General features: G+C 48.8%; 1 protein-coding gene across 1 annotated transcript in view; it reads left to right on the top strand.

Annotated features, from left to right (window-relative positions):
* Capn13 (calpain 13) overlaps positions 1-13,455 on the top strand; it is a 50,283-nt gene extending 36,828 nt beyond the window's left edge. The window contains exons 12-21 of the mRNA XM_076833787.2: positions 792-994; positions 1,902-1,938; positions 2,280-2,336; positions 5,290-5,356; positions 5,446-5,495; positions 7,079-7,147; positions 9,435-9,510; positions 11,377-11,505; positions 12,490-12,545; positions 13,429-13,455. Coding sequence (XP_076689902.2) covers positions 792-994; positions 1,902-1,938; positions 2,280-2,336; positions 5,290-5,356; positions 5,446-5,495; positions 7,079-7,147; positions 9,435-9,510; positions 11,377-11,505; positions 12,490-12,545; positions 13,429-13,455 — 771 coding nt within the window. The remainder of the gene's footprint in view (positions 1-791; positions 995-1,901; positions 1,939-2,279; positions 2,337-5,289; positions 5,357-5,445; positions 5,496-7,078; positions 7,148-9,434; positions 9,511-11,376; positions 11,506-12,489; positions 12,546-13,428) is intronic.
* The last annotated feature ends 1,910 nt before the right edge of the window (positions 13,456-15,365 follow it).

Genomic DNA, 15,365 nt, shown 5'->3' with positions numbered 1-15,365 from the left:
AGACCCACGGGGGCTGCTTCCACCCAGCCCTCTGCTGTACACCTGGGGCAGTGACCTACCTCCTGTCTCACTCTGCAGCCCAACTCTGTTCCTGCTTCCTGTAGAGAAATTCTCCCCTTCCCCCATTTCTCCCCCACAGCAGAACTCATAAATAATCATTTCATGCTGCATAACCATTCTAAATGGAATCCCCATGCTCCACTGTAGTGGGGAAAATTTGTTTAGTAAGGGGTTTTTATTATGTAATATGTATGTGACATCTGGTAATAGGAACTGCATTATATTTATTGTTTTATCTCTAAGAAAATATTGAAATAAAAGGAAAATGATCAAGGCCTATTATTTTCCAATGAGAAGGAATCTCTGGGCTCTTCTGGAGAGAGGGAACAGAGGAAGGGAGAAGAATGCCACTCTGTAATGCAGTGACAGCCACAGCATTTGCTAAAGGTTTAGGAGAAAGTGGGATTTAAGGCCCCCAAGGAAATTCAGCATTGGCACGATGTTACAGGCCTTCTCTGTGTGTAAGTAGAGGGGAGAAAAAACAAAACGAAGCCAGAGACCCAGGATGCTGCTAGGCTTAAAGGGATAGTTTTGTGTGTCATTAATTGTAGTGTGTGGAGTCTAGATAAAAATATCACTATAACTCTAGTGGGTTTTTTGAGAGTTCACTGTCTCCCTGTCCAGGCCCTGTAATTGCTGTTCTGGTGAACAGAGAGGGATCTGGAAGGTGGCTCACCTCTCTCCTGGTGGCTGGGGACCATGCTTTCTCACAACAATCACCTTTCTTCCAGTTCCAACAATTCCAGGAGAGGTTGCCGCCCACATTTTTCTCCCCATTCAGACATGATATCCAAGGCATAGAGTATGAAGTCAACTCCAACTTCACAAAGTCCTTCCATCTGATCCCTGGGCACTATGTTGTGGTTCCCTCGGCACCCAGAGAGAAGACTGAATACTTGCTCCGAATCTTCCTGAAAATGCCAGACAGTGACAGGTACGGAGCCTTTGGGATTCTGAGTGTTTTATTCTACTTATTTTTGTAAAAATGCATCACATCATTGTGTGCAGTGCTCTGTGCATTGAATATAACATGGACGGTCAGTGGAGACACAATACTGGCCCTGCTCTCGAGAAGATCACCATAAAGGGGAAGAGAGACTGGGAACCAATAACTAGACCCCAAGTGATGGGGCCATTGCTGGAAGTAAAGCTGCGTGAGAGGACAGAGTGAAGGGCTCATTGCTGGCCAGAGGGATGGGAAGAGGCTTCTTTGAGAAAATGGCAGCACTTGAGTGGGTCCTAGGGGAAAATAGAAAAAAAATAGAATTTAATGGCATAAAGAGGAAGGCCACACAAGCCAAAGAAAAAAGACTAGGCAAAGGCACAGGTTTGCTGAATAACGAATGAGGCCGGTCAAGGGTACGGGAAGGTGGTTGGTGGCATGTGTGTCAACTTGTCTCAAATGTATCCAGAATGGGGGCTAGACAGGGGGACTGTGAAAGGTGGGCCCGAGTGACCCGTTCTGGTCCTGGAAGGTCTTGAATATCAAGTCATTTGTGTCAACAAGTACCCACCCCACTGGGTACTTCATCCCCCTGGCCCAAGGCCCATTACTAACAATTCAAGATGGAACTTAAAACAAAGCCCATCCCCACCCTGGCAATGGGGCTTGCCGTACACCCCCATCTGGTTGTGAGAGATGAAACGGTTAGAAGATCAGACTGTGTTCATCCGACAGGCTGGGCACATAACCATGGTGCTCCTCTGTTTGCTGACCTCCACGACCGCCCACTTCACATCCCGTGGTGCTGAGGTCTTTCCACTCTTCCTTGTCAGAAGTGTCAGCCTCCTATGAATAATGGCCTGGTCATCCTTGTCACACTGTTCTCCTGGTTTTTTAGGAACTCGAGCAACAATTTCGACCTCAGAGAATTGAAGGTAGGTGTGTAGGAAGGTCTGGCTGGCAAGCTTCCTTGGCCACTCCCTGTCCCTAGGGCTTCTGCCTCTCTCCTTGCCCCACCACTAACTGGTAAAAGAAAGGTACCATAATGGGCCAAAGGTGGCTCAAAGAGGTGGGAGTAAGGGTGGCCTCCGAGGCCAGCTTGGATCCAACCTCTTCCTTCCACAAGCTTTGGTTTTCCAATTCCCCTAAAAGTTTCTTCCCCAACTGCCAGACAAAGCCTCAATCTCAGATCTTGGTGAGAGTTGTTCCCTCACTGTACCAGACTGGCGGCCTCCTCCCCAGAAGTTTAATGCTGGCTATTTTCCCTTTGATCCAGGGAAGTCTTCCAGAAAATGGCTCCCAAAAAAGCATTTTCTACAGATATGCTCAGCAGGTACAGTACCGGGGACCTGTGTAGTCAGGTGATGGAGGGACTCGAGGGAGGGAGGCCTCTCCAGGCCCTTCCTGGGAGGCAGAGAGGAAAAGTGACTTGATGGATCATTTTATCCTCTTTGTTTCTGGACCATCTCCAGAACTGATCTGGCCGCCAAGCTCTGGAGAGAATTGGTGGCACCATCTGGGTGGGTGACATTGGGATACAATGTGGAGCTTAGAAAAGAAGGGAATAATTACAGGGTATGCGTATGGGATATGTCGCCTCTTGCATCTTTAAACAAGCCATTGGCAGCACACTCTGAAATCATCCCTTCTCTGATTCGACCTCCACCTCCCCTGATCTGGGATGGTTCCTCCCAGGAGCTGGCCAGCTTCAGAAAGCACCAACAGCCCTCTTCCTGCCAAGTCACCTATGTGCACACAGGATTTTCCTAATAGTTTAATAAACTGTTATAAAGAACTCCTTGACTTATCAGGAAAAAAGAGCTGCCAAGGGCTCCGCTTGATGGGCTGTATACCATTAATAATTGTGTTTGTGTGGAAAGCAGAAAGTGATTCAAATGATTATGCATACCACACCGGCTTGGGCCAGGCAGAGACCAAGGACAGGAAGGTTGTTGAGCCCTCCTCTACATTCAGAAGACTAATGGGCTGGTGGCATCCTGGAGGCAGGCTGGGCCCAGAGGGAGAAAATGAGAAATCAAGAACATGGCTGAAATGAGGGGTACATGTTCCAAATAGCAGCTGACTGTCGGTCTCCCTGAAGTCAGAATTAACCCAGGATTCAGGGCCACCCCCAGCTTGATTCCATAGGCCTTCACTTGATGCATGACAAGTCCAGCCAAGATGACTGTGGTCCCCAGAATGTGAGCTCCTGAAGGCAGGGATAACATCATATGCATTCCTTGTCCCCAATGTTGATCACTGTCCTTGGCCCAGAGTAGGTGCTCAATCATTTCTGTCAAATTGAATAAAGACAGATTAGCTTCCCTAGAGCAGATGCCCAAGCCAAGTTTAGCTGTGTGCGGTGGTCAGCAGGGCCTGATTAGAATGCCTGAGACCTAACTTCCTTGGGAGGGTGGAAAATTCTAACGCATAGTCTATGCACCTGTGCCTCTAAAATAAAAATAGGATTTGTCATATGATAAGATGGTACAGATTCCAAACAACATCCAAATTCCTCCCCATGGAGAGTGATTACCACCTCATATTGGGCCTTGGTGGAAATTAGAATAAGACATAGACACTGCATTGTGCTAAGGTGACCCTCAGCTGGGCATCCATGAGCAGGGCCTAACTGCAAAATACCTCCGAACTACCTTCAGACGCTCTGTCCTCCAAAGAAATTTTAAAGCAAAACATTCCTCCACTGTGTCCTCTCTCCTTATCTCTTATATTGGTTTCACCAGATTTAAACTAATACAGTGACTTGTTACCAACCCTACCACTGGTTGCTTTCATTAGCCCTGGTTAGTGGTGGTTATAACATCACCAGAGTCTGCCTGTGGGGAAGGGAGGGTGTCCTCTGAATCTGGGTTGGGCTAGATCCATCCACCATCTATTCTTTAGTCAATTAGCAAGTATTTCCCAAGCACCTGGGGCATTTTAAGTCCCACACTGAACTTTGGGAACACCAAAATGTTAGCCCGTGGGTAAATCCAGTTGTGGTGGTGGTGGCAAACATGGGCTTCTTTGTTTCAGCAGCCATCATCTCCATCCCTACTGTCTCCACAAACTCTTTTGTTTGGTTATAGACTGTGACGTTCAGATCAGAGTCTGTGCTGGGTGAGGAATATGGAGAAGGAAGCAGACGTGGCCTGTGCCCCATGTTGCTTGTAGTCTAGTGGGTGGTCCTGTGTAAATCAAGTTCCTCATTACCGTGTCACTGGCTAAAGGGAGGCATCAGGTTCTGTTGTAGGAACTTTCCTGTCCTACCCAAACTGGGAGCTGCTAGATGGATGACCCAAGGACCAACTTGAGAACCTGGCAGGATGTGTTCTCAAGGGGCATCCTGAAGGCTCGTATCTCTAGCTGAAGGTCCACGGAAACACAGGCTGTGGGGCTGCTTTTGCTTTTAGTGCTGGTTGATGAGGCCACCCCTGGGAAATGGAAGGGACAGCGTGTCTGTTTTCCTTATGAGGTGCTGGTTCTCAGAAGAGCCCAGAAGGCACCCTCTTCCTCCTGAACCCCTGTCCCTCTGCCAAGTCACCTGTTGAAAAACCAAACTCCTGTACCAGCTCTCCAAGTAAAAGTGAGCCCAAAGCAGCACACTTCCACATCTCTGTAAACTGGTCATCAAAGACACCACCCATCACACTGTACACTTCCCCCTGAGAAGCCTAAGGTCATTAAGCCTTCCGAGTTCAGGCCCAAGCACGTTCCTCTCCCCCTTGGCCTCCATTGCTTCCTGCTTTTAATCCAAGGGAAAACCACATCTCCCTCTGGCCGCAGTGCCTGGGAAGACTAATGCTAAGGAATGTGCTTGACTGTAGCACCTTCTCTGAGCCTAGATTCCTGGTATTTTTAACTCCTACCATCACACACGTGCATGCGTACACACACAGTTGTCTCATTTCCTCGTAGTCTCTTTTTGGAAGCAGATGGAGAATGCACCTAAAGGCTGTACTGAGCCCCACAACAATCCTCATCCCCCCAAAGTTCCCCAGTGCCAAGCATGCTGGGGAGAAGGCCAGTGCAGCCTTCAGCCCAATAACAAGGACGGAGGGATGCAAGGGAGCCTGGTGGGGACCAGACGTTGCTCAGGGAGGGCTATGGCCATGGCCCAGAGCACGGCCCAGTTAAAATCCCCAGAGCAACATGCTTCAGGTGAGGCAGGCATGTTGTGGGAAGAAAAGGTTTAGAGACTGGAGAGCTTTTACAGGGTAGGGCTGGTGCTCCCTTCAAGTCCTGGCAATGGTATGATGCCCGTGTCCTTCCTTTGTTCGAATCAGGGGCTGGACATAGATGCCACCCAGCTTCAGAACCTTCTCAACCAGGAGCTTCTGACAGGTACGGTCAGCCCCAGGGCCTGCTGGTCCCAGCCTCAGCCTGACACACCTCCTGCTGCCACATCTGTCTTTCCTGTTCTCTCTCTTCTGGATCTCTAGGGGACACTTTCTCCCTGGACGAGTGTCGCAGCATTGTGGCTCTGATGGATGTATCCTTTGCAGTCATCCCATCTCCCAGCCCTAGGAGTCCATCTTCTGTGGGTTTCCCTGGGTGTCTCTTAGGGCTCAGCATAGAGCCTGGGTCCTGTGGATTTTCCACCAGCTCACTGACTCTTCTGATCAACCACATAACAATGGAAAAGTTACTGTTGATCAAACACCTACTGTGTGCTGAGACTTGTTATGGGTGAATATATATATATGTGTGTGTGTGTGTGTGTGTGTATATATATATATTTTTCCTTATAATTCTTCTAACAACCCCTGGGATACAAGAGGTATTAGCCCCTTGTGCAATAGAAGAAATAGGGGTTCAAGGGAGTCAAGTGATTTCCCCAGATCACAGAGCTAGCCAGACTTGTGCCTGGATATGAAGTAGGAGTTTTAGCCTTCAAACTCTATGTTCTAACTTCATCCTGCTCCCCCTCCTTAGAACACTGATGGGAGCTACTTTCCCTTCCCCACTTCCCTTACCACTCAAGAATGTTCCTTTACTCAACAAGCCTCCAATTCAATAAAGATAGCCACCAAAATGTGTAGAAACCTCCTTGGTCTACACAGCAGCTGCACCTGTTGCTTGCAGATATGGACATTAGGTGGAGGAAGTTTGATGGGTCACCTAGTTCCATGGCTACAAGTGGCAGGACCCAGGGTCACACCCCAGTCCTGGCTATCTTCCTGACTTCTACACTCCACCCAGCAGTTTCTCCCCTCCCACCTCCTTTCCCTGCAGGCTGGAGAGGCTGCGCACCTGTGCCATCCTGGCTGCTGACTGGCAGCTCCTCTCCAGCCCTGCGCTGTCTCCCGAGAGAGACAGATCGCCCGGCGCCCACACTGTTAACAAGGCTCGATTGGGAATGCGGAGCCCGACACTGTAGAACAAGAGGGCTTCTTGATGAAATCATAAATCAGACCTGTCTCTGCTGGCTGTGGTCACCATCATTCAGGGACAGAGGAATCCAATGCCCTTGCAGCCCCAGGCCAGGGCAGATACCCCAACGGAGGAGGTCACGATTGAAGGACCCCAGCAAAGCAGACAGGTCTTTTCTAGCTGTCCTCTTGCTCCCCCATGGTTCCCTTCCAGTTCTCAGGGGTCAGTTCTTTCCCTTCATTAGTCATCAGTGAGCCCCTTACACGGAGTGGCCAGGGCTCGTGTCAGTACAGGGAAAGTGTTCCCTCCACACACAAGTGCCCAGGGCTGGCACACTCACCTAGCACTGCTGCAGGACCCCTTCATGCTCCTCCCCACCCTCCCCTGCCAGGAAACCCACCCCTCAACTGGTGAAGGCCATGTCTGGACTCACTGTCTTCCCCTGGGTACAAGTGATACCGGCCTCTCTCTCACAGGGCTCCCTTCTCTTTCCAATAGTCCATTTTCCTTTGTAAAACAAGCCCAAGCCAGGTTACCTTCAGACACCGAGGGAGCCAGCTGGAATGGAGCCACACTAGGTGACACCAGAGCCACTGAGTTCCTAGGTGATGGGTGGGGCGACTCTGGCTTCATTGGCAGGACCAGCACCCCCCTCCCCCATTCCTGGCACCTGGACTAGTTAGCTCTTAACTTCTCGTCCAGCTGAAAGTGAACGGGCGTCTTGACCAAGAGGAGTTTGGGAGGCTGTGGAGGCGCCTTGTCCACTGCCAGGTATGGCTTGTTCTCTGCAATTACTACTCTTATTTCATCAAGTTTAGCAAATATTTACTGGGTGCCCAACCCTGTCCCAGGGTCAAGGGGCGTGAAAGGAGAGGAAACCTGATACCAGCCACCAAAGAGAGCTCACATTTTGTTCCGGGAGATTTTCCTGCACCGGAAGGCCAAGGCACTAGGCAGTGATGGAGTGGCAGGATGAGAAATGCTCTAGGAGGTTGGAGGGGAAAGAGGTCACCAGGGACCACAGCAGGAGTCACCACCGGCATGTCCTCCTCATTTCTCCCCAGATTAATTGTGGCATCCCCTAAGGGAGTCCATCTCGTTCTCCTCTGAAGCCTCTGCCAGGGGATCTGCCAAAAACACAGATATGGTTTGTCCATGGCCTCGGGTGGCCTCCCCAGTGCCCTCAGGACAAAGTCTAAACTCATTAGAGTGGTACACAAGACCCTTTCATTTTGCACCCCAACTTTGAGGCCCAAGAGAAGCCCATTTGACCCATCCCAATCTTCTTTAGGCCCCAACTATAAGACTTAGTCCCAATAAATGCCATGGCCTTATACCTTTGAGGTCCTCCCCTCTTACATGCATGCTGGGCATAGCCATTGCCAACCCCATTCAAGAGTCCAGCCTCAGACACATCTTCCACACTGAGCCTTCCTTGCCAGCCCCGGAGCCGGTTAGCTCCCGGCTCTGGCCCCTAACATGTGAGCCTACATCTGTCCGGGCAAGCCACGCTGCTGTATTATGATTTTGTACTTTAAAAGAATCTTTCCTCATTATAAAAGTAACACTTGTTCATACTAGAAAATGCAGATGAACAGAAATAAATTTTAAAAAGAAAACATGATCTTGCCAACCAGAGAAACTAGTAAAACCTAGTGAGTATTTTTCAAAAACTTTTCCTATGTGTATGTATACCCACACTAATAAGTGATCTGCTTTGAGAAAATGAAAATCACCAATATGTTAAATGTGTAGCCAGGTTACTAAACATCTCAGCAACATGTTTAAAGTCTGAATACGGTTCTCCCAAGTGGCTGGCCAGGATGCATCGCCCAACCCCTCACTTGGGGTCATCTGGTTTCTCACAGGGACCACAGTGGTTGCCATGGCCACCCCTCCCCTTTACACTACAGGGTTCTCCAGAAGGGGGATCCCTATTGTCCTCTTTCTACAGTGTATTTTTGAACAGTGGTGTTCAAAAATGCTGAATTAGTGACCAAAATAGTCGATTAGTGAAGGAGCAAGAGAATACCTAGTTGAGAACTTGAGACTGTCTTACACAGGCCAAGCCAAATAAGGCCAAGAAAAAGCTCTCAGGCTGCCCTTGCACAATCCTCATTTCCCACAGATGCCCTCACACATGTGGGGGATTATTTTGCCTTGAAAAAGTACCTGTGGGGCAGCTGTGTTTAAACTAAAATTGGGAGTTGTGCATTCAGTTCTATACAAACCGCACATTTCACGCAAGGCGAGGTCTCTACCTGCCCAAGTGTCAGTTTCCTCATCTGGGAAGAACAATGACAACCAGGATTACAGAGAGGATTAGGCAGAGGTGGAAAAGTCCTGGGTAAATGAGAGAAGAGTGTGCCATAGTGGCACATTCCAGGTAGTACTTCCTGCAACTGTGCTTGGACCCAGAGGAGGTTTTAACCTGCCTTCAGTATTTTCTAGAGTGCTCATTAATGCCTAAGGCATGCTCCTTAGCACTTTTAGAGTATCTACCGTCTCCCCCACCAAAGAAGAGTATCTGCCCATTTATACCTGGCAACCAAACTATGAGGCAGGTATTGTAATTAATCTTATGCTACAGATGAGGAAACTGAGGCTTAGAAAGATCAAATCACTTGTCTAAGTATTGGTTACACATCTGGTGGTGACTAGTTCAGCTGGGACTTAAACCCTGGGCAGTTTGTCAAGTTTATGCTCTTTTTACCACTATGCTTTGCAAACTCCTTAGAGATCCCTATGCTTCCCTCCTAGGTGGCAAGCTGCCCCACATGTCAGAGCCCCAACAAGGGGTGGGAAGAAGAGAGGGGGACAGGTTGGGAGAGGGGAACCCACCAGTCCCAGCAGCAGCCAGGCTGGTGGTCTAGATGGGGTGTGGCCACTCCTGCCTGCCCCAGTCCTCTGCCTACTGCTCTGCCTGCCTCTGTGCTGGCTGCACCCACGCTGTAGTGCCACAACCTCCAGGGATGGAAACAGATTTCTTGGCACATCCCAGCCCTCAGGTCATACCCTCCAGTTCTAACTCGGCTTCTTCCTTCTTTTCCCACATCAGCATGTCTTTCAGCACTTTCAGATGAGCTCTGGAGTCCTCCTGAGCTCGAACTTGGGGAAGGCCATAGAGAATACAGGTAATGCAGGGGCCCTCTGAGCAGTGATGGTTGGGGGCCAGAGTACACGACGCCCATGCTCCAGTTGCTGTGTACACGCTGGTGCAGTGAGGCTGGGTAGGTGGGAGAGAAGAGAGCCACAGGTCCCCTGTCTTCCTGGTCTACACTGCCACTGATGGGCGACCTGGGCTCCAGACTCAGACATCATCCCCACCTGAGCTCTCCTTGCCCAGCAATCTCCCGGCTGCCTTTTCTTCCCGACACAGCTCTAATTGTGAGAAAATAGCCCCACATGACTGACTTTGTACCAGGAGTAGAGCTCTCCTTCCAAACGCTTCCAGCTCGGTGTCTGGGCAATCGAGGTTAAATACCCACGGACAGGCAGATGATCTCTCGTCTCTCTCTCCGCAAAGGGCTTAGAGCTAAATTAAATCAAATGGCACCTGTCGGTTTCAAGTAGGCAAACACTTTCAGTCCTGGGATACTGATAACAGTACCTTAGGGTGTTTAAGTGCTTCATAGTTCACCAGGAGTCCTTATTCACCTCATCTCATATGATTGTCCTGGCTCTCTGTGAACTGGGAAGGGCAGGATTCATTACCCCCATTGTACCTGTGAGGAAGCGGTCACACAAAGGTTATGTAAGGAATGGCTACTTTTCTTAATAATATTAACGATGAAGTCATGTGTCCCCAGGTTAACTCTGGAAGGAGACTCTGCCCCAGGATCCCACTCCCCACTTGATCCCCGGCTTAATTCTTCACAACAGCAGCTGTGATGCTGCAGCTGAGCTCCTCAGAGTCCCTTGCAGGTCTGAAGGCTGAGCCTCCCTCTAGTTTCTGCATCAGGGTTCCAGTTTGGAGCTAGAGAGGGGCATTTCTAACAAGCTCCCAGGTGGGTGTTCCTGCCCCTGGTCTGGGACCACAACTTGAGAATCACTTGAAGAGCCAAGTAAAAATGAAATCATAAAGGAGTCTTCACTAATGACGCCAGTATAATAAAAGGGACACAAAATGGAAAGAGTTCAAGTTCAACTGAAAAGCCTCTGGGGCCACTTGGAGTCAACCCTAAGAAAATGGGTGATTTGAGAAGGGGGCAGACTGGAGAGTGATTACCCTAACTGAAAGCATCCCCATTCCCATTTTGTTAACTCTACACTCGCCGAATGTATCTCTGGCTGCATGGGGTCTACAGGCCACCAGGCTGGTCCCTTGATGAAAGGCTTGCCAGGTTCCACTTGTTATCAAAGTTTGCAGGACCAACTGTTGACCAGTCTGCACATGTTCCCTATGGGGCTGGTACCTCCCTAGAGCTTATAACTAGACATGAAAGACAGCATGGCCAAAGAGGGCAGGGTGCTGACCTCCTGCCCAGGTAGGCAACCTTCTTAGTTTGGTCTCCCCTGTAAGGACCAGCCTTTTTCTTGGATGACCAACTTAGAGCTGAATCTCCCTCTTCCAGGGAGACCACACCTGCCCACATTAGCACGATCCATGCACTAACAGTTGCAGGATCAGGGTGACAGTTATTTTATAAAGTCACCAGCAGAGAGAGGCCTGGCAGAAACAGGGCTGGAAGCCAGCCCCAGCTGTCCTAGCACCTCCCTTGCTATATGGGGATTATCTGACCATTTCAAAGGCCCATGTGTCTCAAGTCATTGTCTTGAGGCTCCTGAGTGGTCTCTGGCCAAGCTCCAGAACTGTCATTGGGACCCAGCCAGAGAAGACAGAAGCATCTGAGAGACAGACTCTGGGTGAGGTGGACTGGCTGCCAAGCCAGGCTGAGTAGGGAAGGTGGCATGAGTCCCCCAGGCCCTCTGAATAGGCTTCTCAGCTTGCAGAAGGCCACCCGCCCCTCCCTGCTCAGCAGCTCGCCCTGCCACCCCAGTCTTCCTTACAGGGATCTTCGTAAGCAGCGAGCTACTGGACCTTATGACCCTTCGGTACAGTGACAGCATGGGCCGGGTCACTTTCCCTAGTTTAGTCTGCCTCCTGATGCGACTGGAAGCCATGGCAAGTAAGTATCTCATGGGCACATTCTGGAGACTTTGCAGTGACCAAAAACACAGGAGAGGACTAGGAAGTCATGGCTGCCCCAGATTTCGGGAGTCAGTGGGATGGCTTCCTGCCTCAGGCACCCTTGCTCCAAGAGGACAGTGCTAAATGAGACCACAGATACATTATCAGCCATGCCCCATCTCCCTCCCACACCCTTCCTTCCCTAACATTCCTCTACCCCGGGTTACTCCCTATCAGCTCCTCTCTCAGAAACAGTTCACTTAAATCCCTCTCCAGCTCATACTTACAACTAAGACCTTGCTTCAGTCATGCCATGAAGGGTGTTGGTCTCTGCTGGAGAAATGTCACACATAAGCAAATAGGTGGGGGCAAGGTTTCTCCCCTGAAGCTTTAGAAATCCCACCCTGCAGGCCAGAGGGTGCGATGCTTTTTAGAGGCATCAACTTTGTTTTAAATGAAATGTTAGGTGAGATCCCCGTCCACAGTGTGGCTCAGAATGGAGCTGTTGAGGGTGAGGTAGAATGAGGCTAGAAAGACCTCCACCTCTTGGCACCATCCTGCTATGGCTCTGGGTGGGCCGACTTATAAGGCCTGAGAGAATAGAAACCTGGGAGGGGAAACGAGAAGCCTGAAGCTTAAATCTTGCCACCAGGGAGTTCTCACATGGACCGAGAAGTCTCCAAGACTTTCCCAGACCATGCCCCGAAAGAAAGTCAAGCCCGCACACAACTGAATGGGGAAGGATGCAGGGTGCGCAGAGTCTGGGCAGGGGAGAGGCCAGAGAGACACAGAGCCACCCTGAGGAGGTGGCCGGAGCTCCTGGCAGCATAGAGCCTGACCCAAAAGAGAAGAGACAGGACATAGGCACAGTGGAAGTGAGCTGCCTTCCCGGAACCTCATTGGGTTTTACCTTCACATGGGCCCTGGCCCGCCCTGAGTCCCTCCTCTTAAGTCAGTCAAAACCTTTCCTTCTTTATCCTAGAGACATTCCGCAACCTCTCCAAGGATGGAAAAGGACTCTACCTGACAGAAATGGAGGTGAGGTCCTTTCCCCTGCCAGGGCCAGGCACAGTCCCAGGCTGCCTCTCCTGGTCCCGTTCCCTGGGGGCATTCTTCTCCTGAGAGTATTGAACAGTCTCTCAAAGGCCAGCCAAGCTGCCAGCCCCCTGCCTCCAATTACTGTCTTTATATATTGCAGGCTGCCAGGTTGCTTTAGGATCTTGGCAGACAGATTTTATTTTTTTCCAATAGCTTAATAAAGCAGAGGATTATGTGGGAGTCATAAATCCAAGAGGGAACTAAAGAACAACCCGCTGAGCTCACCGTACATTAAATTTGCTCCCACTGAATTTTAGAGCCTCCCAACCGGCCAGCTGGTCAACCTCAGATATACTTCTCACTGCCTGGCTATTCAGGGGGGAGCAGAAGATATGTTGTGACAGGGGCCTGAGACCTCCTGCTTGACTTGGAGTTAGCTGGAAAGGGGTGATGAGGCAGAACTGAGATCTTTCAAGGGAGGAGGGTGGCATTTTCTCCATTCCATGTTAAATAAAAAAGCTTAAAGAATTAGTTGTGATGCATTGGAGGAGGAGGGCAACAAGAGGGAGGGAGGATGGGAGGACAGCCACTAGTGCTCGAGATTGTAACCTTCCCGTTATGCTATGTGCATGTGCAGATATACCACAGTGAAGCCTCGTGTGTGTGTGTGTAAATTATAAGAAACTAATTTAAAATAATAATAAAGGGGAGATCAGTAGAGCAGAGCAAGTGGATCAAGGTGTAGCAGGACAGGTACTAGGGAATGAGATTGATCAAATTATGTGCATGTATGAATATGTAATCATGAATCCCATAATTACGTACAATTAGAATGCACCAATAAAAAAAATGATCGTTGGTAATGATGATGCTTTTTCCTCAGTGGATGAGCCTGGTCATGTACACCTAAAGCAAGGAGTATAGAAGACCCTGTGAACCAGGTACGACATGGTAACTCTGGAATCCTTTCCTCTCCTATAAACAGCTCCCCTTTTCCTCCAGGAACCACACATAAGATTCCCTGGGAACAGCCCCCCCAGCAATTACAGAAACCTTATCTTTGTGAGCTGAGGCTCAGCTGTTCAGGACCCCTAGTTGTAAGGCCAATGCTGAAAATTTCACGCAGGCCATTTAGACCAATGGACATTCATGTAAGTGTGTGGCCTAAAAGTCACAAATGAGGGATTTAACATTCTTGGTTGATGTTACAAAGACAAAGGCAATAGAAATGGTGGAGATGGGATGGTGGCAGAGCCATAGAAACAGCAGGCCTCGGGGAGAGGAGAATTGGATCCAGCCCCAGCTCTACCACTGCCTAACTACCAGCTTGGACAGATCGCAGACATCTGTAGGCATCAGTGTTTATATATCTAGCATGAGTGTGCCAGAGAATTAACACCCACGTCACATTTTCTCTACATTTGTTTTCATGGAACAGACTCTAGAGTTACATAATCCACACCCACACCTTGCTGTAGGAGAAGCCCCTGCAGAATCTCTCTCCTAGAAGCCTTCAAGACTGAGAAACTCATGCTCTCTCCATTTTTGGACATCTCCTGGTGTCAGAGGGAACAGTGTTCTTCTCTGTAACTTTCTACCCTCATCCTAGCTCTTTTCTCTGGGTCATGGAAGAGAAAAAAGACTGGACTAGATGTCTTCTATATGTCTTACATCTCAGGCCTCAAAGCATGGAGGGTACCTCTGTTGTCTAACCCAAAGCCTCTCTGCTGCAGTTATCTCTGTTGTCTCTCATCTGGGATCTCCCACTGACCATTTTGTGCATGCCTGTGTCCCTGTAAAATGAACAGTTCTCCATGCAGTAGTCCGATGATCAGTGCCTTCTGAAATTCTGTTATTTTTTAAAATACTCTTAATTTTATCTACCAATAATGTACCTTTAATCACAAGATAGATAGATAAAGAAATAATATTTTAGCATAAATATTTCCTGATGAACATTTGGTGATTCCTAATGATCACAAATTAACAAACGGCAGAGATCATGATTTGACTCAACTGTGTTTTCTTGAATTCCCCCATTCCTCCTTTTTAAAAAGAGATCATTTCCAATATTTTTTGTGCCTATTCCAGTCTGCATGAGTTTTTAATATCAAAGACACAATTCAATTATATCTTTAAGCTAATTTGGTCCACAGGGCCTAAATGCCTGAACTTTTGGAATGACTGAATTCTCTGTCTTTTCTTCATCTGGGTTCTAATTCCTTCTTAATTAATTTTTCTAGCCCCTCCTGTTTTGAAGATAATATGAGAAGGGACTCTAATGTAAGGTGGATGGTAACATGCACTCGAGCCTCTTTCACCAGCACCTGTCATCAAGCCTGAGCTGCTCCCCAGTGTCCTCATTAATCTCAGCTTCTGACATCATACCCTAACACTCCTGCTCACCACACTTAAAGCTTGCCTGTTCGCTCTTGGCTCGTATGTTGCTTACAGAATTGGAGGCAGGCAGATGAGGGATTTCTCTTTTCAAATCCACAAATCCACCTTCATCAGTAACCATTTCCTCCCTTCCTCCTGTTGTGTTAGAGGGCATGTCCCTCTGAGGGTGTTCTGTATCTCATTACCATCTACCTTTGCAAGGGCCTGATTGAACGAATTTTCTCCTCTGTCTTCTGAATACTAAACCTGTCTCTTTCTCTGGGGTTTTCCAGTTCCCATTCAAACATGCCTATCTTTTAAATTTCTTCCATTTCATATCCCCTTCCAGCTACAGCTGTATCTCTCTCCTCCCATTACAACTGAACGTCATAGAAGAACTAATTATTTCCACATCTTCACCTCCCACTTTCCCCTCAAACC

The sequence above is a fragment of the Callospermophilus lateralis genome, chromosome 14 (assembly GCF_048772815.1).
Source record: "Callospermophilus lateralis isolate mCalLat2 chromosome 14, mCalLat2.hap1, whole genome shotgun sequence".
Lineage (NCBI taxonomy): Eukaryota > Metazoa > Chordata > Mammalia > Rodentia > Sciuridae > Callospermophilus > Callospermophilus lateralis.
This window is presented reverse-complemented; position numbering and strand designations above follow the sequence as displayed.